Raw genomic sequence first — 27999 nt, forward strand, 5'->3', positions numbered from 1 at the left:
TTGACATTTTCTTCCTGTTTTTCTGGAACTGTGAATCCTTCAGCTGGCGCCACCTGCAGGGAGCTTTGGGCAACATCACTCACCTACTAGCATGCTTAGATTTTTACTCAGTCGTGAAATGGCCTTGAGAAGTAGGTGCCTGTATGTGGGAGAAAGATAACTGAAATACAACAAAGTGGGATCTGTCTCCTCACCCCACCTTCCCACCTAAGCACATCTGCTTCTGAAAACGAATATGATGAGGGTCTGCAAAGAAAATGTGCCGTTCAGTCAGGGTTCTTCAGAGGGATGGTTGACTGTAGTTTGAAGGACAGACCATAGCAAAGATTTTTCTTCCAGTTCTAAGTCACTTTCTACTAGTTTTATCCTTTACATTTATGAAGATTAGAGCTCATGGGTTTTGTATCAGAGATTATGGAATATATAATTCAAAGGGAGTCTAATTCCACTAAGATTTTGAGTTTGCCATGAGTGTCTCTCCCTGGGTTCTCATGTGTGTAGGCTCAGGGACCTTCACTTTAGTGGCCTTGGGACTTGTACTTCCTGTTCATGATAATAGATGGCGGTGGCTCTGGACGTTCTGAAGAGCTTTGAGACAGCAGCAGAGCAGACAGACCGCTTTATCGAGTTCTCTTTCCAAGAATCTTTTTAGCCTTCTCACTCTGGCCTCTGCCCTCAGCCCTGCCTCCGGGGTTCCTGAAAGCCCATAGTTGGCATAGAGGAGGAGCAGGATTCTGAGTGGACTACTCTTGGGTAATACCAGTGATCTTAATGATAGCAGCAGGTACTTTTCCAGAAGTGCGGTAGAGGTGGGGCTGTAGATGGTGAGAAATAGGAGAATAAGAGAATTCAAATAAAATCATAGCTCATCAAAACATGTTGCCTCTCACGTACTCTAATCTCTCCTTAGTAAACAGTGTAATGCCATTGGGGATGATTTCCCCTCCCTCTCCTTTGGTCATTTCTTTTTTTCATACACATACATTTATATCCTAGGATCGTGTACCTTTAAGAGAAAGCAAAGAAACAAACTCTTTACCAGGCAGTTTTGGGAGCAGACTGAAGAATACCTAAGAGCCAGCCAGGGCTCCTGAGTGGCCAAGTGGAAGTTTCTGAACTCTGCCTCTGTGGGGCTAAAATTACCCTTTCTCCCCATTCTGGTGCTGCTTCGGTTGCTGTAACAACCTGTTGCTACTTTGCAAGAAGCAGAATTTAGTGTTGGATGTGAAGGCTGCCAGGGAGGAGGACTCCTGGGCATTCTGCTGCAGAGGTAGCTGGCCTGCAGCAGGTCATGACCCTGAGCTTGGCATAACCTTGACCCTATGTTTAGAATTCTGAGTTTGGGGGAGTTTGTTTTTCTGCCAGCCGAGGTGCATTTGGAGCGCTGGGCACTGCAGTGAAAGTAAAACAGAAGTTAGAGAGCAATGGTGAAGAGTGGGCCCTAACCTCACTGATGCCATTGGCATGTCAACTTGGGGAGTAGCTGAACCTCTTCATACCCATTTCCCAATCTGTAGAATGGAGACAGTGATAATAGTTACCTCCTACAGTTCTTAGGAGGAAGACAAGCGAATGCAGGTAAGCGCTCAGAACAGTGCCTGTCGTATAGTCCTTTGATGTTCGCTGTTAGATTCAGTACACACAGTTCATTAATTAAAAAAAAAAATACATGAGCACTTACTCTGTGCCTGGCCCCAGGATGATGGAGAGCAAGTGTAGACGTACTGTGCTCATGGTGTGACTAGAGAGAACGACATGAAACAAAAAGCTAATAAATAAACGTAATTCCTAATTGCGGTAGGTGCCATGAAGCCTTACCTTCATGGGACAGCAGGGCATGGGAAGCAAGTGGTGTTCTTGATAAGGAAGAGGTATGTTCAGATGATGAGTCTGATGAGTGCCATTACCACCATGGCTACTGTGATCACTGCCGCCATCATCATCTTTACTGAATTTTATTGTGCACTTTCTGTCTGCTGGGCCCTCTGCTAAGCACTGTCTATGGTTAATCTCATTTTATCCTAATAGGTCAATGAGGAGGTGGCTGTTTTTATTCCTTTTTTGTTAGACAGCCTCTGAATTGAAAGAGGAAACCTGAACCTGAGCCCCCATCAGTTTATAGATGAGGGAACCCAGTTTTGGAGGGGGGCAGTGATTTGTTTAGAGTCAGTCCATGAGAAGTTGGGAATAACTTACAGGATTCTAACTCTGTCTTTTCTCCATTAGGCCAGTGACAGTAGGTTCCCTGGAAGGCAAGCACTGCCTCCTACCTGAGTCAGTCATGAATACCACTCTTCCATCTTAAGAGTGTTATCTAAATCTTCGTAGAGTTACTCCCTGACTGTCCTGTTGCTGTTTTTTTCAGGACAGAAACTGCTTCCCTTTCTCTTTAGCTCTGGCTGTCTTCTTGAACATGGAATGCGGCAGCTTGAATTGCCAAAAAGTCACAGAATGCTGGTGACTCATGTTCCCTGGCCTTTTCTCACCTCTGGCCAGCTGGGCTAGCCCAGCACAGGGTTCTCCTTGTGGGGCTTTCCGACAGGTTGCTGGAGTGGATCTGCAAGCATAAGTGGAATGGGAGCCCCAGGTCAAAGTTGCCGGTTTCTACAAAGGAAAGAGTTGCTTGAGTCAATGTGTAGCCTGTACCCTTCCTCAAATTTGAAGGAGTAGTATCTCCCCAGGCTTTTTCCTCTCTTGCTTCTGCATGTTGAGTTGTTCTTAGGTATAAGTAGTCTTTCAAGCAAAATTCAGATTTGTAGAGGTGGATACATGGCCGCTAAAAAGGGTATGTGATGACTGCCTGCTTTGAGAGGCTTAGAATCTCGCTTTTGACCAGATAAATAGTGTTCTGACATGGCCTGGGATTTCCGGGGCTTCAGGTGGGAGCTTCTTGGTGATTTCTGTCACCTGTCCCACTTAGGCTTGCCCAGTGTTCTGCCCAGAGCATTGGTACTGCTCTTGTGCTCTAGAAGCCTCCACCCTGTCCCTCATATGATTAGCAGGTCTTAGCTCACATTCTTGAGGAACCTGTCTGTGAACTGAGTGCACCTTATTTCCTTTATAGCACTTGTTGCAGTCTATAATTAAGCTATTTCTATGTTTTCTGGTTGATTGTCCTTCTATTTGAACATTCCCCCCATGAGGCTTGGGACCACTTCTACTTTGTATTTCCAGTGGCTTCAGGCGTCTGACACAGAGTGATTGCTTCTTCTATCTTTGTGGAATGAATGGAGATGTCTCTGCATTTCTTTACCTGGCTGCAAAAGTTTTTCTACTCTTGGAGCCCTTGGAGTTGCAAAAAAATACTTGGTTTAGGTTCTGCCTGAGTAAGGAGTAAGAATAATGCACTTAGTGAAGTTGATCCTGTCTTCAAGCCAGTGTCAGCCTTTTCCAGCCCCCTTGCTTGCCATCCCCCCCCCCAGCCCCCCAGAAAGTGGAAGGAAGAGAGACTGCCCGTGAACATGTGTCTCAAGTGCGGTTGAAGGGTGGGCTTTGGAGGCAGCCTGCCCTGACCTCAGATCCCAGCTCTGTCACTATGACTTTGTACAAGTTAACCTCCATTTATCTAAGTTTTCTTCTCCTTAAAATGGGAGATAAAAGTAGAATCTCAGTGACTCACTGATTTGGTGGGAAGGCAGGGATTATGTGTGTTATGATATTTATATTATTTTTCATTTTGAAAGTTATTAATGTAGGCAAATAAAAATTTCCCAAATGGAGGGAGAAAATCACCCATTATCCCATTTCCTTAACTTGATTATTTTCGTTTATCTTTCCATCTAATCTTTGTCTGTAGGTAGATACATTCTATGTAGGATGCACCAAGTTCATATCATGATACTAATACTTTCCCTTACATTATGAGCAGCTTGCCATATGACCACCTAGCCTTCCTAGTTCCATTTATTGGATGTCCCACCCTTTAATTATCTGAAACCCTGTATTTGGGCAGTGATGTGCTTTTGCCTTTTTGTTTGTTTTTATAACTGATGCTGCTGTGAACACATTTGTTGTCTTTGTTTTCATTTGAATTCCTCTTCAGTTCAGAGACCCACATGTGTTCAGTATTGTGCCCAGAAATATTTAGGTCTATATATTAAGTACTTTTTGACTGCTGTTAAAGCTGAATCTGCCCTTACCCTAGATTGGTCCGATTTAAGCTTTAAGTAGGTCTTACTGCTTTGGGATTAGCTTCATAGGTAACTTTGCTCCTTTATTTGGCCTTGAACATCCTTTGAATTAGAAATTAGAGATTTCTCTTTCACAGTTGAACTTCTTAGAAAGTGGAGTCCTGGCTTTGCCACTATTAAATGCTGGTATTTACCTTGTCTCTGGCATTGTGTTCTGTGATAGACATTCATACCCGTCGGTCTGTGTTGATGGAGGGTTGGCTTGACTTAATGTGCATTATTTGAAGAGAAGGAAGAGATGGGTAGTTGGCTGTTCTGGGTCTGAAGGAATGGTGACCTATGGAATTGAGTCGGCAGGTCTTGACAAGGTTGCTTTTATTCCTGCAATGTTTTACTCTTTCCCTCCTCTCTTCTTTTTGCCAGGAAGCCAAAAAGAAGTATGACAAGGAGACAGAAAAGTATTGTGGCGTCTTAGAAAAACACTTGAATTTGTCTTCTAAGAAGAAAGAATCTCAGCTTCAGGAGGTAAGAAACTTCACTAATATCCTGAACAAGGTGTTTAATTTCTATGTGTTGCTGTAGAATATGTGCCCGTTCCTCCTTGCCAGAAAATCCTAGGGTTTGAAGTGGCCTCAGAAACCAGGAGCTTGACCCCAATCCCTCATCAGATGCCTAATGCCTGGATTCCCTTTGTATCTTCACATCCACAACACTCCTTTTGTGGCTGTCCAACCTACCAGGTGGGTGGGGGCATATACTGCTGGTCAACGTCACTCACCTCCTTGTGGGGCAGCCGTGAGCACTGAAGTGTACTTCTTCCTTTCAAACTGGAATTTTCTGTTTGTCTCACCCTTTACCTTGGTTCTCTACCCTATTGCTTTACTTTTTGACTTCCTGCCTTGTTATCACTGATTTGAAAAGTCAGTATCTGAAACACTTTTTTCTTCCTCCAATATTATTGTTATTATTTTTTAAAAAAATATTTCCATTGGTACTTCACAGCAGTCTTCCTTCTCTTTCTTTGTTTCTTTGTTTCTCTCTCTCTCTCTCTCTTTCTTTAAGCAGGATTTTATTGTCATTCATATGTTTTACGCTTTGGTGACTTTGTTTCACAAGAGATAAATTATCTGGCCTGCCCTAGGACTTTCTGGATTGGCATGAAGAGTAATTCACTTGGAAAGATAAGTTAACTTTGCAACCATGGATCTGTCATAATTCTCATTTAGTTCATGGAGACTTGCATGGTAAGGGAGTGGTTTCTGGAAGACCGAGCAGGTTACTAGTGGAACTCCAAAGTTGACTACACGAATGTCATTTTATTTAACTCTTAACAATTTACTTCACCTTTCTCAGGTATGTGGTAAAGAGAGGTTGTGACTTCCAAGTTAGCCCCTCATTCTTTTTTTTTTTTTAAGTTTTACATATAAATCCCAGTTAATTAACATACAGTGTGGTATTAGTTTCAGGAGTGCAATATAGTGATTCAGTGCTTTGATACATCACCCAGTGGTCATCACAGCAAGTGCACTCCTTAACCCCCATTGTCTATTTCACCCATCCCCCCACCTACCTCCCACCATGTAACCATCTGCTTGTTCTCTGTAGTTAAGAGTCTGTTTCTTGGCTTCTGTCTCTTTTTCCCTTTGCTCATTTATTTTGTTTCTTAAATACCATGAGTAGAATCATATGGTATTTGTCTTTCTCTGATTTATTTCACTTAGCATTATACTCTGTATGTAGCTCCATCTGCATTTTTGAAAATAGCAAGGTATCTTTTCTAATGCCCAAGTAATGCTCCATTGTGTGTGTGTGTGTGTGTGTGTGTGTGTGTGTGTGTGTGTGTATACCACATCTTTATCCGTTCATCATTCGATGGACACTTGTCAAGCTAGCCTTCATTCTTCAGTTTACTTTGTTTTTGAGGAAATACCATGCAGTGCTTCTGTCACATGCAAGTTAATATGAAGATCATATGGTTAAAGGATGAAAAATGAAGATAACATAGGAGATGGTAGAGTCTGAACCCCTCCCAACCCGATTTGTTGCACATCCTCAGGAATGTCTTGCTCTCAGAGCCCTTTCCTTTGAAATGCGAGTTTAAACCAATTGTGTAAATGATGAAGAGGAGTCAACAACGCTGCCAGCAACAAGTGTTTGTAATGGGCTTTGCAGATCAGTTCTTGGCCAGTCAGCCAGCTAATAGCAACTGAGTACTTGGTGTGAAAAGTAGAAAACACTAACCTATCCTGGAAGATTTCCTACCTGACTGGGGAAAAAGGAGCAAACACATGGGGAGGTGATTCTTGAAGGTAGCCTAGCTCCTCAGGTGAATCTTGTCAGATGTGCTGGAGGAGGCTAAAGAAAACCTATTTTCACTGGATCATATATAAAGTACTTAATTCCTTGGGGACGGGATCCCAGCTGTGTGTGGGGTAGGGGCACTGGAAGATGCCCAAGAATATGCAGTTATCCATGATAAATTAGGATCTGTCCTGATGCCCTCACTGTTTAGTGAATTAGCCTTCATAGAGTCATTAGATGTGGCCAGCTCTGCAGTTCCTAAGCAGTTAGGTGAGTCAGGGTCGTTGAGAGTTGAACAACTGTGTGATTGTTCTAGCACCTGTTGGTGTTGACGGGCCCATAGCACAGTTAGTCTGTAGGCATGGCATTCCCCAGTGTGAGGATGCTTTTCTGGTCTATTCTCTCCATGCCTGGATGCTGCTTCCTTGGTCTGGGATGACTGTAACATACTCTTTTAAAGCCATGCCAATATCCTCTCCCCCCAAGATAGTGCAGTGTCAGCCCAGAGCACTGGCTGGGAAAGTGATACCTTACTTCAAGGCCTGCTGTTTCATGTTTTCACTGTGTGACCTGGGGCAAGTACTCACCTCTCTGATTTTTTAGTTCCATTTTTTGGTAAAATACAAAGTACGTGTTCTATTTCATGTATGGGGATGCGTGTTATGGCTGCTAAACAAATATAAAGTATTATCCCTATGACTGGCTCGTTCCTCCCCATTTCCCGTTCCCAAATTGAATGGTACTCTTGGTCACTGTCTTGGCATGTTCAGGCTAGTAAAAGAGAATACCATAGGTGAGGCAGCTTGTAGAGACAGAAATTTAATTCTCACAGTTCTGGAGGTTAGGAAGGCCAGTATTGTGGCGCTGGCAGATTTAGCATCTGGTGAGAGCTTCTAGATGACTCTTCTTGATGCGGTGTCATGTGGTAAAAGGACCAAGGGAGCTCTCTGGGGCCTCCCAAAGGCCCCACCTCCATGTGCTGTCACATTGGAGCTTAGGTTTCAACATATGAATGTTGGCAGGGACACCAACTTTTACTCTATAGCCCTGACATTGTCAGTTACAGGTATTAGTGGACATTTCTACATTACACTCTTTTGTGGTTCTTTGTGTGCTTGTCTTTGACCTCGTTAGGCTTTCTAAGTACTTTGAGGGCAAGGAGTGGGCTGTAAGTCTTTCTTTAAGGTCCGGGTATTCTTGAGCATTGCTTTTTAGTTGTGCCTGAGCTGAATTAAATTGATAAAAATCTTATAACAACAAAAACGATACAATACTTTTCACTGACCACAACAATAAGGCCAGCAAATATTTACTGATGCTTATTTAGGTACTGTGTTAGGCACTTGGAATCTTCTCAAATCCTTGTAACCACTCTGTGAGGGACAGATTTATTCCCTTGCCATTCAGTAGCCTGCCTGTAGCTAGTCAGTGAGGTTGTGAACCCTGGCCCCTGACCCTGGAGCTCTTTCAACTCACTGTATTCTCCTAATTGCGTCTTCACCTTGGGAGGGAGGGTTGTTGCTGGGCAGCTAGGCAGCCATTGTTATTCAATGCCAGTGTCATTGAGATAGGATTCACCACCTGAAGGAGGGACCTTGGTAATCTTCTGATTGAACCTACTGGAAATACATTTGAAGGAACTGGGTTCCTTGCAGAGGTCAAGGGATTTGTTCAAGGTCTTCCAGCTATTAAGTGATGATTTTCTCACATTTATTAAAAAATCAATTTGGGAATATTACCTGACACCTAGTGCACTTTTAATGAAATGTACTTTCTTTGAATATCCAGAATTCTTACCTAATTGCAGAGCTCTGAACTGAATACTTTGAAATTCTAGCCAATCCGTACATTTGGTGGATAAAATTATAGTGCAGTGATGTGGAATGACACTGCCATCTAGTGGATGATTATTTTGTAAATTAACTTTTTTTTCCCCTAAGGGCTAAGAAGCTTTAAAGACAATATGCACTTAACAAATATTCATTGCATACTTCTGTGAGTCCATTCAGGTGTTGAGTGTATTGTGGAGAGTAAATGAATGATCGGCTTTCATGAACTTAGAGCCTAGGACAGTGTTTGTTTTCCAAGAAGCATACAGTGGTTGGTGCATCTCAGACAAGCTGGTAGATGAACCGTTTCTCAAGTAACAAGCAGGGAAACCATCTTGAGTGGCTTGCCAGGTGGGCTGGACTCCTGGCCTACCAGTCCATTGCAGGGTGGGGGGGGAGGGGGTCTAATGATGTGAACAACTCTATAGCCCAGGTGAGCAAAGGCATTGGCAAAAGAAACCTACCATTCTTTTTTTTTTTTAATTAAAAAAAATTTTTTTTAAATGTTTATTTTTGAGAGTGAGAGAAAGTGTGAGAGGGGGAGGGGCAGAGAGAGAGGGAGACACAGAATCTGAAGCAGGCTCCAGGCTCTGAGCTGTCAGCACAGAGCCCGACGGGGAGCTCAAACTCACAGATTGTGAGATCATGACCTGAGCTGAAGACGGACAACCAGCCAACTGAGCCACGCAGGCGCCCCAAGAAACCTACCATTCTAATTGGATTTCTTCTTCTCTTTCCTGTGGAAATGCATTGAGTTATGCATTTCTCCTGAGAACTAGATCACTGATGGCCACATAGAGATCAATTTATTCATTCCTTAAGCATCTCTTGAATGCTTACTATGGGCCAGGCAATGTTCTGGAAGCGGGGATAGAAAAGTGGAAAAATGAGACAAAGTCTTTGCTCTCATTGACATTCTATTGCACTAGGTGAGCCACAGGCAGAGAAGAGCATTGAAAATAATTTTACATAGTGATAAGGAAATAAATTGGGGGGGGTAGGTTACCCCAGCGCTTTTTACCTTATGTACATTAACATGGTCACTAAAGCCTTTTCTAAAGAGGTTAACAAATGAATTGAAACTAGAAGGATGAGAAGGACCACTAAGAGAAAAGCTAGGATGCTGTTCTTGAAGTTGTGCGTGTATTGGGGTGCCTGGCTGGCTCAGTCAGTGGCGCATACAACTCTTGAGCTCAAGGTTGTGAGTTTGAGGCCCACACTGGGTGTAGAAATTATTTAAAAATAACATATTTTAGGGGTGCCTCGGGACCCTATTTGGTTAAGGGTCAAACTCTGGATTTCAGCTCAGGTCATGGCATCAAGGTTTGTGGAATCGAGCCCGGCCTCAGGCTTCGCACTATCAGCGCAGAGTCTGCTTGGTAATCTGTCTTTGTCTCTCTCTCTGCCCTTCCTCTGCGCTTGCTCCCGCTCCCTCTCCTTCTGTCTCTCTCTCAAATAAAGTATTTTTTAAGAATTGAGTGTCATAAAAATCTGAATTACTGTGTCATGAAATAGAATAGAGGAAGCTAGAACAGAAGAAAATTATAAGGCATGTTTTTTGGGTCATAATGTAAAAGTTTCTTATGGTGCCTTAAAGTTTTAAAAAACTGAATATTTAGGAGAAGAGGTTTGCAAGCAGAAGGAACACCAATTGCAAAGTATTTGGAGTGTTAGGGGACAGGGAGTCAATCTGGGAGGCTGGAGTACAGGGAGGATGCATTGGAGGGGCGGGGAGGCAGGGAGGTGGGAGGCAGGTCACATAGGGTCTTGCAAACCATGTTTGAGACAGAGGGAGACCGAGCGCGAGTAGGGGCAAAGAGAGAGGGAGGCACAGAATCTGAAACAGGCTCCAGGCTCCGAGCTGTCAGCACAGAGCCCGATGCGGGGCTCGAACCCACGAACCATGAGATCATGACCTGAGCCGAAGTCAGACAACCGACTGAGCCACCCAGGCACCCCCTTCTGATTCCAGTTTTAAGAAGGCTCTTCTGTCTGCTGAGTGCAGGCTGGATTGGGGTGGGGGAGAGAAGGAAAGCAGGGAGACTAGTTAGGAAAGGAGTTTAGTCACCCTGAGACCCATGGTTGACTTAGGGGGGAGGAGCTGAAGCCCATCTGTCTGAAGGGCTTGGTGGTAGTAACAGCAGATGTGCACACAGCCCTTTTTGGCTTTCAAATTGTTCACATCCTTTAGCTCATTTTCTCGCAAGGGCGGATACTACCTCCAGGTGTGGGAAAGAGCCCCAGAGAGGATAAGTGACTTGAGTAGGTCTCTCCAGCTAGAAAATGATAGAACTGCGAGTCCAACCCAGATGTTTGGGCTGTTAGCTCCCTGACTGATGCCGGGCTCTGCTGTCTGTCTCCTAGGAGTTTCCTCCATTGCTGCCTAACGGCAGGAGCCACGCTGCAAATTTCCAGAATGACCCTTTCTTGAGTTGGAGTGTCAGTTGGCAAGCCTGAGCAAGGAGGATGTTTGAGGTGTGTGGGTGGTCAGGGGAAGTGGATGCATCCCTGGTGTAAGTGTGTTGGATTTGCACTATGAGGAAATTAGAGGCTGCAGGAGCATATGGGGCTTAGCTGGCAGGAGCCCAGGTGGAAGGGATCAGCCCAGTGGTCTGAAGAGCCACACCTGGGGAAGGAGGGTACAGCACTTTCTGAAACTGGGCCTCCAAATAAAGATCTCTCAGTCCGCAGATACCAGCTTCCCCTGCTTAGAGGCTTAGAAAATACCCCCAAGTTTAGCCCTTCGCTGTGTGTGTGTGTGTGTGTGTGTGTGTGTGTGTGTGTTTGGTTGCCTCCCCACCCAGCACTTAGCCAATTAGCTTCTATGTGTTAATATGTTGACCTAGGAGGAAGTTGCTCACAGGAGAGTTGAATGGGCTGTTTGTGCTTTACCAGGGTTTGTAATTTTCTGTTTATGGACATAATTATTTAGAATCTCTTTGCTTCCCTATGTTGTGAGTTCCATGAAGGAAATTTCTTTTTGTGCATGATGGTTGAATGAATGATTGATTTGCCACGTTCTTTAGATAGAAAGATAGCAGTGTCATATTTGGTGTAATGGGTGATGTGTCCCCAGTTTCCTCTGCAGGGATCTTGACAAAGGAACACTGGAAGAGGTATTTCTTTGGGGGCTTTGTCTGTCTCTGTGAAGTATGTTATAGAATGGTTTCTCACCCCTTCACTTCTAAAGAAGGCAGATGTTTGTTTCCCACTACCAGGATATTCATTTTTATTAAAAAATCTTAAGGGGCGCCTGGGTGGCTCAGTTGGTTAAGTGTCCATCTCTTGATTTCGGCTCAGGGGCACGATCTCACGATTTGTGAGTTTGAGCCCCAGTTGGGCTCAGTGCTCACAGTGCCTGCTTGGGATTCTCTGTCCCCCTCTGTCTGCCCTCCCCCTGCTCGTGTGTACTCTCTCTAAAAAATAAGTGGATAAAATTTTAAAAAAATACTAATATTTTTTGTCATTGAGATGTGCATTCACTGTAACAGTGAGGTGGCATAGCAATAGTGTGGAAATGTTATGAACTTCACAGTGATAGTTGAGGTACTTAATAGCATCTTGTTATTCTACCCAGGCTCATTTTCTCCCCTGCTGTCTATATCCTGCATCAGTGGTTTGATTGTATGCTTGTGTGGGCCTATGCAGCACCCCCTCTGCATGGACGGAGAAAGGAGGCTTAGATGGAATAGTGTAATTACTCTGCTGAAGTAAACTGACAGTTTGTCCCTTGACAAACAAGAAAATAGGTGAAACTCATGTGGAAATGTCCTTTCCTAAAGGCCCCTGCCCTCTAACAGCTGGTTTTGTTCATTCCTAATGGGATGGGGAGGACCCTGCAGGTTTTCTTTTTTTTCTCCTTAAAACTCTGTCTTCTTTAGAACCCAGGTCTGCCCCTGGGTGTGGGGAGGCGGTACAGCCTCCTAGTTTAAAGATGATCAAGGGTCTTGGAGGCAGATCCACAAGCACAAAAATCCCAACTCTGCCCTGTACTGGCTGCTTCAGGTTCCTTAATGTTAGCAGACATCATTTTCCTCCTGTCACTTAGAGGTAATGAGAATATCTTCTTTTTAGGAATTGGATGAGGATTAAGTCACTATAGTGAATGAGGAGTGAATAATGTCATGTAATATATGTATACCTAAGGACATGGTGCCTAGGACATTGTCACTAGTCTTAGGTCTGTTTCATGCTGTCTGAATTGTGTGTAAAAACCATCTCCAAGGAATTTTGTGGCCTGCTTGCTGAATGCTCTCCTTGCGTAGTGACTTGACTTTCCTCTTAAATTCTGTCTTGTTTGCAGGCAGACAGCCAAGTGGACTTGGTCCGGCAGCATTTCTATGAAGTATCCCTGGAGTATGTCTTCAAGGTGCAGGAAGTCCAAGAGAGAAAGATGTTTGAGTTCGTGGAGCCGGTAAGTAGATGCTCAGGGTTTAATGGTATACCCGCACTTTGACCTCCAGCCCTCATTCCACTGCCTAGGTTACAAAATGCTCTAAGTTGCTGATGAAGAGGTTGATCAGCCCTGGTACTGTGCCTTCTGCTAAGTCACAGTGCTGTGTCAGTCTGTCTACCCTGGACTGTCCCCTGTGGCCATTCTTGGGCAACCTGAGCAGAAGTGATAGTGCTTCCTCTGGCCCTGCTGTGTTGTGCTAATTGGTTTCTAGGTGGAAGTAGGGCAGGGGGAGGAGTGTTCATCTTGCCCAACAGTAGTGATTACACCTTAACTTTCCACCCTCCCACCCCCTTCCTTTCTCCCTCAAATAATCCAAACGTAGTAGTTGCCCAAGGAAAAAGGGGAATGTACATGATACTTTCCTCTTTTTGTCTGCGGAGTTCAAAGCCCCTCCACGCTCCTTCCGTGCATTAAAAGGTACTATATAAAGTGATTTCTCACTGTAGTTGGTTATAACCGAGTAGCAGGGAGAGAAAGGTTGTAGTGTGCAAACCAGTCTGGCTTTAGTTGAGGCCACCTTAGCATGGGTGTGGCTTTGTGCAGTGGTAGTGCTGCCCTACCCTTGTGTTGCACTCAAAATGCACAGTACAAAAATGTCATGGAAACACTGAGAGAACACTTGGGCCTCGATTTCAAACTCGTGCAGACCTTGCATTTTTCACTAAAAATCCAGCCTCTGATTTAGACCCAAGCCTTGAGTCTCTCTAGAAGTAAGACTCTTACCTACCTAGATTTCAGAAAGTGATTTTCTTAAGCAAACAATAAAACTATAAGAAACAGAGAGAAAATAACCACTTGTTTTAGTAAAGAGTGTTCTGTGCTCCATTTCTAATTCATAAAATTTTGGGATGCTTTTTAGGGATGTGAACTTGGTAATAGTTTTATCAGACTCTGGTGGCTTTGGAATCTGATACTTAGATTTTTTTTTTTTTTTTACTGTATTGGAACTAGGATTTTGAGCTTTCCTTCTCAGCCACTTCATCTGGCAAATTCTTCTTTTTAAAAAATAATTATTTTTGCAAGAGTGCAAGTGGGGAAAGGGCAGAAAGAGGGGGACAGAGGATCCAAAGTGGGCTCTGCACTGATAGGCTGACAGCAGTGAGCCTGATGTGAAACTCGAACTCCTGAACTGTGAGATCATGATCTGAGCAAAATCAGACGCTCAAGTGACTGAGCCACCCAGGCACCCCTGGCAAATTCCTTAATATCCTTAATTACCTCAGTCTTCTTATGTGAATATTGGAAACTTGAGAGCCAGCTTCCTGTCTAGTAGTGGTCTCTATCACCGTCTCCTGTCAAAATCCCCTTGTTTTTGCAGTCTGTGTCGTGGGGGAGGCCATCCTACAGAGAAAATGAGCTTATTGATTTCCTTGCTTAGGACACAGAGGTGTTAAAGCCAGCTTTTCAGCGAAAGGTTTACTGAAGCCTATTTCCTGTGGTCTGGGCAGGCATTCAAATGCTGTCACAGAATTAGCGTTGGGTGTTTTTAATTGATTTTACCAGAATTTCTAGAGGAAAACAACAGTGATTGTAATAGTCTTTAGGTGCACAATGATACTATTCTACAATTGCTTGCTTTTCTAAAAAAAAATTTTTTTTTTTTAACATTTATTTATTTTTGAGACAGAAACAGAGCATGAACAGGGGAGGGGCAGAGAGAGAGGGAGACACAGAATCTGAAACAGGCTCCAGGCTCTGAGCTGTCAGCACAGAGCCTGACGCGGGGCTCGAACTCACGGACCGTGAGATCATGACCTGAGCCGAAGTCGGACGCTTAACCGACCGAGCCACCCAGGCTCCCCGACAATTGCTTGCTTTTGATATGTTGGGTTTTAATTGGCTTATCTTAGTTCTTTGAGGTGTTTTTGTTGTTCTTGTTTTCCCCTTGTATCTCCCAGTAGGTGTTCCTCGTGAATCAGATACTGTGTCTGTAAGCTTTTGCTGGGTAACAACACATAACCTCTTGGAGCAGTAGACATTGATTTCTCATGAATGTGTGGGTTTCAGCCCAGCTAAGGCTGGACTTGGCCTGATGACTGCTGATCTAGGTGGGCTTTCCTCTTCCTCCTCCTCCTCTTCCTTTTCCTTTTCCTTTTCCTCTTCTTTTTTTTTTCTTTCTTTTTTTTTTTTTAAAGAAACCTGCAAGGAACGATCCTTCTAGTTCCTGACTCCCATTTGTAGTATATCCATATCTTGAGTGTTTAAGAGGCAGTAAAACATCACTGGTAAGGGCTCCAGAGCCAGACTGCTTAAACTGAAATCTCAGCCCAGCCATTCTAGCTGTGTGTTCTTGGGTTACTTAGTTCTCTGAGCCTTAGTTTCCTCATCTGCAAAAGGAGTAAAATAATACCACCTATCCTATAAAGATGTTAAGAGGAATCAGTTTCCTCATGTATGATGCTTAGAATGGAGCTAACCTAAATGGCACCCAGGTCGCAATTACTTTTTCATTCTAAGATAGAGGAATATCTAAGCTTCAGTCACCCAGGGTCTCCTCAGATGAGCACATGCGACAAGTGCCAATGTTAACAGGGCCTGCCTGTTTTAATCTAAAACACCAAAGTCTTGGTGAATTGAAAGCATTTACCTCGTGAATACCAGGGAAATGGCTGAAGACCCCGCTGCTGTGTCTGAGGAGTTCAAAGCCTCATTTGGGAAGCAAGATGGATGTAGTAGAGAGGTCGCCAAGGTAGCAAGCAGTGCAGTAGCAGGTTGGACAGGAGGGAGGATATGGGGAAGTGCCCGAGGGATGTAAAGAGTGGAAAACCTTTGCGGTTTGCAGATGTTTCGTAGGCCGTGCACTGAGGCACCTGGAGAGCTAATAAGAAATGATTTCTGGCCCCTTATTAGGATGAAGAGAAAGTGATAGGAACTTGCCCAGAGTGAAATTAAATGAGTGGTTGAGAGGCTGGATGTAGAATTCGCATGTTCACTCCTTTTACAGAAGTTCTCGTTTCTCGACCCACCAGTTTATGGGCTGGTCAGTGCTTCAGGAGCTATGGATAGTGGGAGAGATTGATCAAAACACCACCGATTAGATCAGTGGTTGTCAAAGTCTTTGAAATGCAGACTCTCGGGCTCTAGCCGAGACCCCAAAATTGGGGGTGGGGCCCAGTAATCCCTATTTCACCAAACCCTCTATGGCGATCGTGTCACACATTTAAGTTTGAATCCCTGGCTGAGATTGTACAGAAGACCATGAAATAACAATTGAGGATTAGGTCAAACTGTGTCGTACACTAAGAACCACTTCACCCCCATACGGCTGTCCAACCCTTATACTATCTCTGACGGTAGGTAATTGCTGCTTTATATCTGTTTTCAGATGGGGAAATGGAAGCACATTTATTCCCTAAGGTGACATCTGCTACCTGGCAGAACTGGAATGGTCTGGTTGTTAGTCTGTACGAAACAGTATTTGATTGCTTACAGGTGGAAAGGAAACCAGCAGGAAATTTACTGAACTAAATTGCTGGGGCACCTGGTGTGGATATTCATATTTTGCGTTGGTTGTAGTCAGGGTTGTAGTTGGTTTCCAGCCTTTCAAGGGACCTCTGTGCATATTGACTATGTTCATTTGTTTCTTACAAGGTAACTTCAAATACTAGGATGTTATTGACCTTCAGAAAAAGAAGCAAGATTTGAGTATTCCAAAGAAGAAAATTCAGACTTCTGGGATCTAAACCATATTTTCTTGTGTGTGCCTTAGAAGCCTGTATTTTCTTATTGAAGTACTAAATGTTCTGGAGATTTTGGGTTGCAGATAATGACCTACTCCCTTCTTGAGGATGAAGCCACATTCCCTGAGTTTTCATAATGGAAAGTAATCTAGTGCTGAGGAGAGCTCATTCCCTGCATTCATCAGGCACTGCATCTTCTGAGATGTATCTTGTAAATACTTTTTGGTGCTGTACCTTCCTGCCCTTGGTCTTCTGCCCCAGTGCAGGTCTTCATTTTCCCTTTGATTTGTTGGATCCTTTCTTGGGCTTCCCCCTTCCCCAGTCGGATCTGGACACTGACACTACAGTGCATCTCGTAACACATCAGTCTGAGTATATCTGTCTTGCTGAACAGGCATCCTGTCAGCATGCCTGTGCTGAGTTCTCATAATTGTAGAGGCTGGAAGTCCAAGATCAAGGTGTCAGCAGGGCCATGCTCCCTCTGAAACCTGTAGGAAAATGATTTTTCCTTCCTTCTAGCTTCTGGTAGTTTGCTGGCAGTATTCGGCGTTTCTTGCTGTAAAGGTGCTCTAAAGGTGTCTTCTCTCTGTGTGTTTCTCTGTCCGAATACTGTATCCCCTTTCTATGAGGACACCGTTCATTTTATATCAGGGCCTACTGGCTAACATTAACTTGATTACCTTCATAAAGACTAGTTCCAAATAAAATCACATTCTGAGCTACTGGGGTTAGGACTTTAACATAATTTTTTTGTTGTTGTTGGGGTAGGGGAACACAATTCAGCGTATAACAATAGCTTTGTTGTATGAATGGAAACCATCTAAATTTAGCAGACAGTCCGGAATGATGCAGCTGTCACTAAATGAAGCAGTTACATTTTTACTTACTTAAAAAATACATATAGCTTATGTTGTCTGGTAGGAAATAGAAATAGATTTTTCTTACTTTCTGAGGAAAACAAGGACGGGGGAAGGAGGCAGAGGGAGGTGGAGAAGGTCTTTCTTTGGTATTTCCTTTGTCATGCTGTGATTTTGCATTGCTGACTGTTCAGGGGAGAGTCTGTGTGGATGTGCTGCTTCTCTGCCAGCCAAGGTGGGGCTCCAAGGAGCTTGTCTCCTGTGGGTTTGAGTACAAGAATTCCTTTGAGGCAGACAGATGATCCCATCTCTGGGGTCTTTCTGTGGGTCTCGCCCACCCACTGGGAAGTGGTCTTTCATTTCCCACTGGGTGATAGATTCAAAGGTTCATGCATTGTGTGGGGAGGGGATGTCAGAAGGTGGGGGTAGGGTGGGGAAGAGATATGTTGCCAGGGGAGGAGGGAAGTGGGCCAAAGTTAACAATATCTATGGAATCATTTCCCATCGACGAATGGACAATGAAGCATGACACCAAAGGAAGTGAGAACCAAAATAAATATTAGTAACTTTCTGCCTTTGGAGCACTTGTGTGCACGTCCAGGTGGTGTGTTCGTGAGCTTCTGGAGTGTGTTTAATTACATTTGGCGTGAGAGGCCCTGTTGACTTTAAGTGGAAGATAAGTCAGAGTTAATAGGAGTAATGACTTTAGAATTAGCTGCTTATCTTCTGCATTACTCTCCAGGAGAGGATGGTTCAGTGCCTTGGAAAATTGATGGGCAGAGCATTCAATGACAGGTGGGGTGGGGGAGTGGGGGAAGGAAGAGATCAGAAAAAACAGTTTTCATTGTGAACACTGACACTAGGTTTGGCTTAAGAGCTCCTTCTTCTCTATTACTGGAGCCTTCCAGGAGGAAAATCATGAGCTTTCCTCCCCAAAATGTATTTTATATAGAGTGAGTTCAAAAGCTTCTATCATCTTTGAAGAAAAGAATTCATTATTAGTCTTTGGTGATTCTATGTGGTGTACCACCCTTTAATTGATTTATGTTAGTGATCTATATATGGTGTCACTACATAGTTTTTGAAACAGAGGACCCAGCTGGGCCTGCTTCTCAACCTCCCATGAGGATCTAAGGGGATAGTTGCTCTGGGGATAATAGGGGTGGGAAGTCAGGATTTCTTATTATTAAAAGCTGGATTTTGCTTTACTTCACAGTACAGAGCTCTTTGATAAAGTGGGCTGGTCATGTGGCTTAGTCTAAAGATTGTTCTTTCCTTTGAACTAAGGGAGAGTAGCACATACCTTAGTGCTTACCATGGGCTGAATTTTCTTTGCGAACATTATTAGCGCTGCCTCTCAGAAGAGTAGAGGAGTAGAGGTAGGTGAAAAAAAAATGAGATTATGTTTAATTACTAAAGGTATGTTAGTTTAGGGACTGGAAAATTAAACAATGTAAAGTAAAGCAGCTTTATCTTTCTTATATTTATTTAAATCTAAGTTAACATATAGTATAATAATGATTTCGGGAATAGAATTTAGTGATTCATCACTTACCTACACTACCCAGTGCTCATCCCAACAAGTTCCCCTCCTTAATGTCCTTTGCTTGTTTAGCCCACCCCCCACCCAACACCCCTCCAGCAATCCTCAGTTTCTTCTGTGTTTAAGAGTCTCTTATGGTTTGTCTCCCTCTCTGTTTTTATCTTATTTTTCATTTTCTTCCCCTATGTTCATCTGTTTTGTTTCTTAAATTCCACATATGATTGAAATCATAGGATATGTGTCTTTCTCTGACTGACTTATCTCATTTAGCATAATACCCTCTAGTTCGATTCATGTTGTTGCAAATGGCAAGATTTCATTCTTTTTCATTGTTGAGTAGTATTCCTATACACACACACACACACACACACACACACACACACACACCACATCTTCTTGATCCATTCATAGGTCAGTGGGCATTTCCATAATTTGGCTATTGTTGATAATGTTGTGTTGCTATAAACATTGGGGTGCATGTGCTCCTCCGAATCAGCATTTTTGTGTCCTTTGGATAAATTCCTAGTAGTGCAATTGCTGGGTTGTAGGGTAGTTCTATTAGTAATTTTTTGAGGAACTTCAATACCGTTTTCCAGAGTGGCTGCACCACTTTGTATTCCCACCAACAGTGCAAGAGGGTTCCTCTTTCCCTGCATTCTCACATCCTTGCCAACATCTGTTTAAAGCAGCTGTATCTTTATGTAACATGTATTGGAGGCAGGTCAGTGAAATCAGAGTGGACCACTCAGACCACAGCGATGGTCCCCAAATGCAGTGTGACTGAGCTTGTAACAAAGTAAAGTTGTGGTTCTTTTAAACCTTGTTTAGACTTTTATTACAGTCCTTTCTTCTGATTGAGGTTTGGTACTGAGGCAGGATGTGTAGAGTTTGGGAAGGGGCAAGGGAAACCTAACAACAGTAGGTTTGCGTGTAGGTTCTGGGAGGAAACATGGCATGAACATTTGTTGAGGCTGAAAAAGTAAAGACTGGCAGGGCTCAGGGTGGGGATCTTAGTAGTTTTAAGTGTATGAAGGTGTATTATGAGAATCATGCTGAACAGATGTTTTCATTCTTCATTTAAGATAAGACTAAATAGTGAATGGACTTACTATGTTTTAGCTTAGGGGGATTTAAAGGAGAATTTAGGGGAGCCATCATAACTGAAAATGTGGAAACATGGGAATATTTTAATTACGGCATCCATAGTGTTTACCTGCTTAAAGGAAAGCACAGAAGCACACTTGAGCTGAAGCCTGCTCTGGGTGATTTTTTTTTTTTTTTTTTTAACTTTGTTACACTGCAGGTTTGGGACATACAGCTTCCTTGTCTTCCCTCTTTGTTGGCTCTCAGTATAACCGTACTTTCCTGCATGGTACCCTGATACTACAGATGTATTTGAAGGAGACTGAGTTGCACTTGGAGACTGGTCTTCAGTTTCTGAAGAAGTGATTTTCTTAGAAAGTGCTGAGGCTCAGAGTATGAGCTTGGATGTTGGTGCCAGGTGAATCTGGTTTCAAATCCTGATTGTTACTTAAGATTTTGGAGCAAGTTATTTAATGTTTCTGAACTTGCTTTCTCAATATTAAAATGGAGACAACAATAGTACTCAACTTCTAGGTCTTTATGAGCATTTAGTGAGGGCAGGCATAAGATGTTACAGTGTCGGGCATGCAAGTAGCTAGCACTCATTAAATGATAGGCATTTTTATTACTTTATTTGAGGCTTTCAAACCAAGGTTGGGAATTCGGATAAAGCTACATAATCTCTCTTTAGCGTGCTGATGTGACCTCTGCCCTCCTTCCTTCCTTCCAGCTACTGGCGTTCTTGCAAGGACTCTTCACTTTCTATCACCATGGTTATGAACTGGCCAAGGACTTCGGTGACTTCAAGACGCAGTTGACCATTAGCATACAGAACGTGAGTGGCCAAGGGGCAGGCTTCCTTTCCCTGGTTCAGGGAAGGAAAGAACAAAGTATGGGTCTGGTTGCATAGAGATCACTTACGTGGATTAGAATGCATGAGAAGCATGGGTCTTGCCTGGGTTCAAAGGGCAGCTGGGGGCAGGCATTTCTCGGGTGCTTGGTGGCCCCAGGTTAGAGCATCATCCTTTTTTCTGTTATTTCTAAGCACTATTTATGTTCTCGGAAGTCCTGCTATTTTTGTTTTAAATCTGTAGCACCAGGATCAGGATTTCCTTTGGCAGTGGAAGGCCCAGCCTCCCTTCTGTGCATCTAGCTGCCTGGCCACAAGAACCTTGGAGTGTGTTCAGGGGATGGGGGTGGGGCATACATGCTGGCCTCCAGCTCAAAGGATGTACTCTTGTTCAGCTTTCAGTAAGGCTGACAGGAAATCCAAGTCAGAGCTGTTGACTCCCAGTCTCGTTCCCCAGATTTTAACCAGCAGGACCTTTTTGATGCTCCGAATCCTGCTAAGGGCCCTTTGGTTAGCAGTGAGCAGGCTCAAGCCCCTTCTTCGCTGTATGACTGGCTGTGTTAGTCTGTATGTTGTTTTTGTCTCTAGATGATCCTGTGTAGCAAAGAAACCCAAGTGTGTCCTTGCGGGTTGTATTGCATGGGTTTAGAAGCCTGGAGCCTTTTCCCCTATGGTTCTCTTGGTTGTTTTGGAAAATAGGAAGTGGCAGAGTCACAGACAAGGTTTCACAAAGCATGGCTTCCCCTTAGGCCACCTTCCTCCTCTGAAGGTAGACTCTGAAGTGGAGGTTTACCTGCGGCAGGTTTATAGGGGAGCAGGGTTAGCAGAATCACCTGGGAGAGAGAGGGCAGCAGACCCCTCCAGGAGAAATTGAGCTGTGAGGCCTCAGTCAGTGCCCTGGGGCACCCTGGCGCTGGCATGGACCTTCAGAGTGTGGGGAAAAAAAGAAAGGGTGCCGGGCTTGGGACCCCTTCCCCCTTTGCCCCTAGCCTTGACTAGTGCTGGGGTGCAGATTACCTTGAGTGAAGCAGCTCCCTTTTCAGGAGGGGACCATCTATGAACCATTAGCAAGTAATATTCCCTATAGCTGGAGAAGTAGGTTCTTCTGTCTTGAAGGGGACTGTGAAGACCATTTCCTGTGAGCCACTTGAATCAGAATCCCTTGGGATGCTTATTTATTTTTTTTAATTTTTTAAACTTTTTATTTATTTTTGAAATAGACAATGTGAGTGGAGGAGGAGCAGAGAGAGGGAGACACAGAATCTGAAGGCTCTGAGCTGTCAGCACAGATGCTGATGCGGGGCTCAAACTCACAAACCGTGAGATCTTGACCTGAGCCAAAGTCGGACACTTAACCGGCTGAGCCACCCAGGCACCCCTGGGATGCTTATTTAAAATGCACATTTCTGGGTCCAGAGGTACTAAATTAATCTTTAGGGGTGAGGCCTGGACATTTGCATTTTCTCCATATTTTCCAGGTGATTTTGATGGTCTTGAGCATTTGAGAGTCATTCTGGTATAGGACTTTAAGGTCAATGGGTATTTCTCGAAAGTATTTGCCTAATTCCTATGCGGCTGACTGTTACCTGGTTTTCGATCTGAGGGTTCACTAGGTTGATGTTTTGAATTGTTTCATTTCTTTGATGTGAATAAAATTCCTTTCATCCTAGACAAGAAACCGCTTCGAAGGTACCAGGTCAGAAGTGGAATCACTGATGAAAAAGATGAAGGAGAATCCCCTTGAGCACAAGACCATCAGTCCCTACACCATGGAAGGGTACCTGTACGTTCAGGAGAAACGTGAGTGCCAGTGATGAACCATAGCTTGGGTTACACTCACGCCTTTTAGCCAGGATGTGGAGGGTGTACCTAGTAGTGCCTGGCCTAGAGCAGTGGTTCTGTAATTATAGATTTGGGTGAGTGAAGGTAGCTTATAGTTGGGCTTTTTAAGGCAGAGATGTTCATAAGGTCTTGTCCACCTCCAAATGCTGTGTTCTTTGTTCTTTATCACTGGGAATTCCCTTGGGGACCTGGAATTCAGTGAGGCCCTGTGATGGTTTGTTTTTTTTTCTCCGTAGTGTCAAGCTTGAGGTCTCTGCACACTTAGCATGGGTTTATCATCACACGTTTGGCATAGAGGCTTTGGAACGGCCTTGTATGCTAGACCTTATTTTCTATCAGCTGTCATATCTTTGGGTGGATTTAATATGGAGTGATTTTGTTTACTTCAAGATTGGTTTCAGCAAGGACCACATAGTCATGACTTAGGCCCTCTCCTTCCTCTCTTCAACTGCTGTCATCTCAGCACTGAAATTTTATGAAAAGTAGAAACACAAGCTTACTCCAAGAGGTAGTAAGAGAAATCCATTGTCCTGCTGATGTGATGTCAAGGAAAGAAATGCCAGGTGCTGCTAATCCAGACTTTTCTGTGATGCCTCACAAACTCCTGCACTAGGCCTGTGGAGAGGCTTTTTTGACAGGCCTATGCTTTGAGGGTAGCACTTTCAGACTTAGCTTACAAAGTGGTAGGGATAAGAGAAGGTAATTTTTTTTTTCTTCAATGGATAGTTACCTAGTCTGCCCTACTTTTTCGGTTGAGCATATTACTCCTTTCAGAGATTTGCTGGTTTTGTGCTCTTTACTGCCCTTCTGTTGTCTGAGTGCGAAGCAACTGTCTTTACTCCTAGAAGCTTCCTGATGGAACAGAACACTTGATTTCATTGATTATTTTAGTCAGTGATTCCTCAAAAATTTGCTTGGGCTTCAAATTGTTGCCTGGCCATAGTGGGGGCAGTCGTGGGGTTTGAGGTTGGAGGCGTTGGCCGTCATGAGGGTTTTATTACAGGGATGAGCTTGTTGAGGTTTTAACAGATGGAGGGTACTGTAGTGGTGTTTTGTGTAGGCCTCAATGTAAGGTGATAGCTTTTTTGCCCAATGAGGAGATCCATCCCAAAAGTTTAAGGTCATCTTGAATATGTGTCCACTTGTAATACTTAATTTATTAATACTGTTCCCCTATATGTATGAATTTGGCACTCTCACATTTGTTACCCAATTTTATTCAAATACCTCACATGCTTTTTGAAACATGAATGTCTTCATTAGAGCTAGATTTTAATTCTCTAACACATTAGTCCAGAGCATACCAATGGGATACAGCTGTTTTCATTTGCAAGTTTTGGTAACTTACCACTTAGAAATTTGAAACTTAGAGAAAAATTACAGGAAGAGTATAAAGAAACCCCATATGCCCTTTATCCATATGCATGAATTTTTACCTTTTTCCCACAGTTCTCTCTTTCTTTTTCTTTGTGGGTATGTGTACACGTGTCACAGTCAGAGACACACATTTCTGTTTTTTCTGAACCTTTTGAGAACAGGTTGCACAGCTCATGCTCCTTTAATTTAGTATACACTTTTTAAAAATAAGGATTTTATTTTATGTAGCCACAGTATAGTTACCATGTCCAGCAGTTAACAGTGATAAGATATTTAACGCAAATGATAGTTCATATTCCAATTTTGTCAGTTGTCCCTGACGTTAGCCCTTATAAAGCATTTTCTTTTCCTTCTGTGTAGATACGATTTTGTACAGCACTTACTTGTGACCATTTTAGACTCCTTTACTCTGTAACAAGTGCCTCAGCTTTTCTTTGTCTTTCATGACATGGACATTTTTGAAGAATATAGGCCAGTTCTTTTCCAGAATTTTCTTCGCTGTGGGTTTGTCTGTTTCCCGATAATTAGATTCAGGTTAGGTGTCCCTTGTCAGATGGTGTTCTTCTCTGGGTCTCATATCCAGGGGCACAGGATGGCCATCTGCCCCTCAGTGGTGATGTTGTTTTTGGTCACTCAGTCAAGGTATTATTTGGTTTATCCACTATACAGTCACTGTTTTTCCCTCGTAGCTAATTAACAGTCTATGGGGAGACCCTTCTCCTCATCAAACTTTGCCCTCTATAGACTTATTTAGCATCTGTTGGCAATTCTTACCTACATGATTGTTACTATGTTGGTTGCAAAGTGGTGATTTCTCAGCTCTGGCACTCTCTCCACATTTATTAGTTGCCATTTAGTGTACTATAAGCAAGTGACTCCCTCCCTGTCTCATTCTCTCCTTTCCTTTCCCATCCATCTGTCCATCTTTTTAAAAAAAAACGTTAAGTTGTTTTTTTTAATGTTTGTTTATTTTTGAGAGAGACAGAGACAGAGCACGAGTGAGGGAGGGGCAGGGAGAGAAGGAGGCACAGATCTGAAACAGCCTCCAGGCTCTGAACTGTCAGCACAGAGCCTGATGCGGGCTTGAACTCAGGAGCTGCTAGATCATGACCTGAGCCGAAGTCAGACACCTAACTGACTGAGCCACCCAGGTGCCCCTTTTAAAAATTTTTTTTTTAAATGTTTGTTTATTTACTTAGAGCACGTGAGTGTGGGAGGGGCAGAGAGAAAGAGAGAGAGAATCCTAAGCAGACTTGACAGTGTCAGTGCGGAGCCCGACATGGGGCTTAATCCTATGAATGTGAAATCATGACCTGAGCTGAAATCAAGAGTTGGATGCTCAACCTCCTGAGCCACCCAGGTGCCCCTAGCCATCTTTCTGTTGTCAGTATGGACTTAAGGATTTCTCGTCTATTCAGTAGGCTAAATCCATTACTGGCCTTACTTGCTTGGATGCTCAAAGTGTTTCTAAGATAGAGCGCTTTTGGAATCTTTGTGTTGTGCTATCACTGGAATTTTTTCTCTAAGCCACAAAAATAAATGACAATGGTTGGTATTTTTGTCTTTGATGCTTCACTGTAGGCACTTACTATATTGCTTTTTATTTTTTAGTTTCCTAATTGACATTTCACACTTGAAATGGGCGCTGATACCCTAAAAAATAATTACTAAATCTTTGTTAAATCTCATGTTATTCTTTTAAACGAAAAACAACCCATTTCTGCTCTGTGATCTCCAGGAGCCTGTAAGGCTAGTGTTGACTGAGGACCTTGGAGGCTAATAATGCTAATTATGCCTTCTTCCTCTAATAATATTTTTAATTCAAAATAAAGTAATTGGCTGACCACCAGCGAAAATTGAGGACTGTCAGGATTTGACTGTGAGGCATGTCTGCCTTTCCTGAGGGACAGTATTGAGGGACAGACATCTCACATTACTTTGGTGTATTTATAGTCCCTCCCATTTACATCTCTGTGTCAGAGTTGGCCTGTCTGCTTGAGTTTTGCTAAAGTACAAATGAGGGGTTTGGCAGTAGGTCAGAATCCATGTATGTCTTTGCAGAGACTCGCAGAGCAGCTGTGGGAAGCATGAAGTCGTCATAGCAGATGGGGACAGTGACAGGCACTCTGAGGAGCTCTTCTGTTCTTTCCTCAGTCATCTTAATCCTGTCAAGAGAGAGGAAATGTCAAGTGGAGATTAATGATGGGAAAGTGAATTAATTTCCCCAGGGAACCTCTCCTTCCCTTATATTTTAAGACTCATTGGATGCAGCATTTAGTGGGAAACGGTCTTCCTTGGCCCCTGGGGAAAGCCTTGGGTCATTTCCAGTTCCAGCCTGTAGGATCAGATTTCTTCCTCTTCCAGTATATTGCCCCTAGAAACAGTTGAAGGGGAGATGAGCATTGTGGGTTATGGGTTGTGTGTGTTTCCAGTATGCACTGGACACATGGAGACGCTTCATGGGAAATGTTACCTTGCAGGGCACTTTGGAACTTCTTGGGTGAAGCACTACTGTACCTATCAACGGGATTCCAAACAAATCACCATGGTACCATTTGACCAAAAGTCAGGAGGAAAGGGGGTAAGTTCATTTTTTTAATTTCATGCTTGATTTGCTTGGCTAACATAGGTTGATTACAATGCTAGTGTTAAGTAACATCTTCGATACTGCACTGTAATTTTCTTTTTTAAAAAAATTTCTAATTGAAGTATAATATATAGTGTTAAATTAGTTTTGGGTACGTAATGTAATGATTCAACAGTTCTATATATTACTCAGTGCTCATCACAATAACTGTACTCTTAACCCCCTTTATTCCACCCATGCCCCCACTCCCCTCCCCTCTGGTAACCACCAGTTCTTCATATTTAAGAGTATGCTTTTTTGTCCATCTTTTTTTTGTTTTCTTTGTTGGTTCATTTGTCTCTTAAATGGCACATGGGAATGAAATCCTATGGTATTTATCTTACTCTGTCTGACTTACTTCACTCAGCATTATAGCCTCTAGATCTATCCGTGTTGTTGCCAGTGGGAAGATCTCATTCTTTTTCATGGCTGAGTAATATTCCTGTCTCTGTCTATCTGTCTGTCTGTCTACCTACCTATCTATCTCTCACATCTTCTGTAGCCATGTATCTATCAATTGGTTGCTTCCATATTTTGGTTATTGTAAATAATACTGCAGAACGTAGGTGCATATATCTTTTTATATTTTGTATCGGTATTTGTTTTCTTTGGGTAAATACCCAGTAGTGGAATTGCTAGATCATATGGTAACTCTACTTTTAGTTTTGTGAGGAATGTCCATACTGTTTTCCACAGTGCCTATAGTAATTTGCATTCCCACCAGCAGTGCACAGGGATTCCTTTTTCTCCACATTCTCACCAACCATTGTGATTTCTTGTCTTTTTTTTACCTTAGTCATTCTGAGAGGTGTGAGGTGATATGTAATTGTGGTTTTGATTTGTATTTCCCTGATGATTAGCGATGTTGAGCATCTTTACATGTGTCTGCTACGCATTTGTGTGTCTTGTTTGGAAAGAGTATCTGTTTGGGTCTTCTGCCCATTTTTCAGTAAGATTGTTTATTTTGTGTTGAGTTACAGAAGTTCTTCAAATATTTTGGATATTAACCCCCTATCAGTTACATGATTTGCAGATACTTTCCCCCATTCAGTAGGTTGCCTTATCATTTTGTTGGTGGTTTTCTTTGCTGTACAAAGGCTTTTTATTGTGTTATAGTCCCAATAGTTTAATTTTCCTTCTGTTACTCCTGCTTGAGGAGACATAGAAAAATGTTTCTGTGGCAAATGACGAAGAAATTACTGCCTATGTTTTCTTCTAGAAATTTCATGGTTTTCTGTCTAACATTTAGGTCTTTAATTCATTTTGAGTTTATTTTTGTGTATGGTATAAGAAAGTGGTCCCGTTTCTTTTGCATGTAGCTGTCCAGTTCTCCCAGCACCATTTGTTGAAGAGACTGTGTTTTCCCCATTGTATATTCTTGCCTCCTTTGTTGTAGATTACTTGATCATATAGGTGTGGGTTTAT

At 43.0% G+C, this 27999-nt stretch overlaps 1 protein-coding gene across 2 annotated transcripts in view; it reads left to right on the forward strand.

Annotated features, from left to right (window-relative positions):
• Positions 1-27999, forward strand: part of ARHGAP26 (Rho GTPase activating protein 26) — a 427668-nt gene that overhangs the window by 112867 nt on the left and 286802 nt on the right. For both annotated transcript variants that reach the window (XM_047086326.1, XM_047086334.1), the window contains exons 5-9: positions 4554-4655; positions 12564-12674; positions 20610-20714; positions 22400-22529; positions 26429-26529. In XM_047086326.1, coding sequence (XP_046942282.1) covers positions 4554-4655; positions 12564-12674; positions 20610-20714; positions 22400-22529; positions 26429-26529 — 549 coding nt within the window. The remainder of the gene's footprint in view (positions 1-4553; positions 4656-12563; positions 12675-20609; positions 20715-22399; positions 22530-26428; positions 26530-27999) is intronic.

This window comes from Lynx rufus, unplaced genomic scaffold (assembly GCF_022079265.1).
Source record: "Lynx rufus isolate CCGP_SWC_20201006 ecotype Redwood Valley unplaced genomic scaffold, mLynRuf1.p SCAF_1, whole genome shotgun sequence".
Classification (NCBI taxonomy): domain Eukaryota; kingdom Metazoa; phylum Chordata; class Mammalia; order Carnivora; family Felidae; genus Lynx; species Lynx rufus.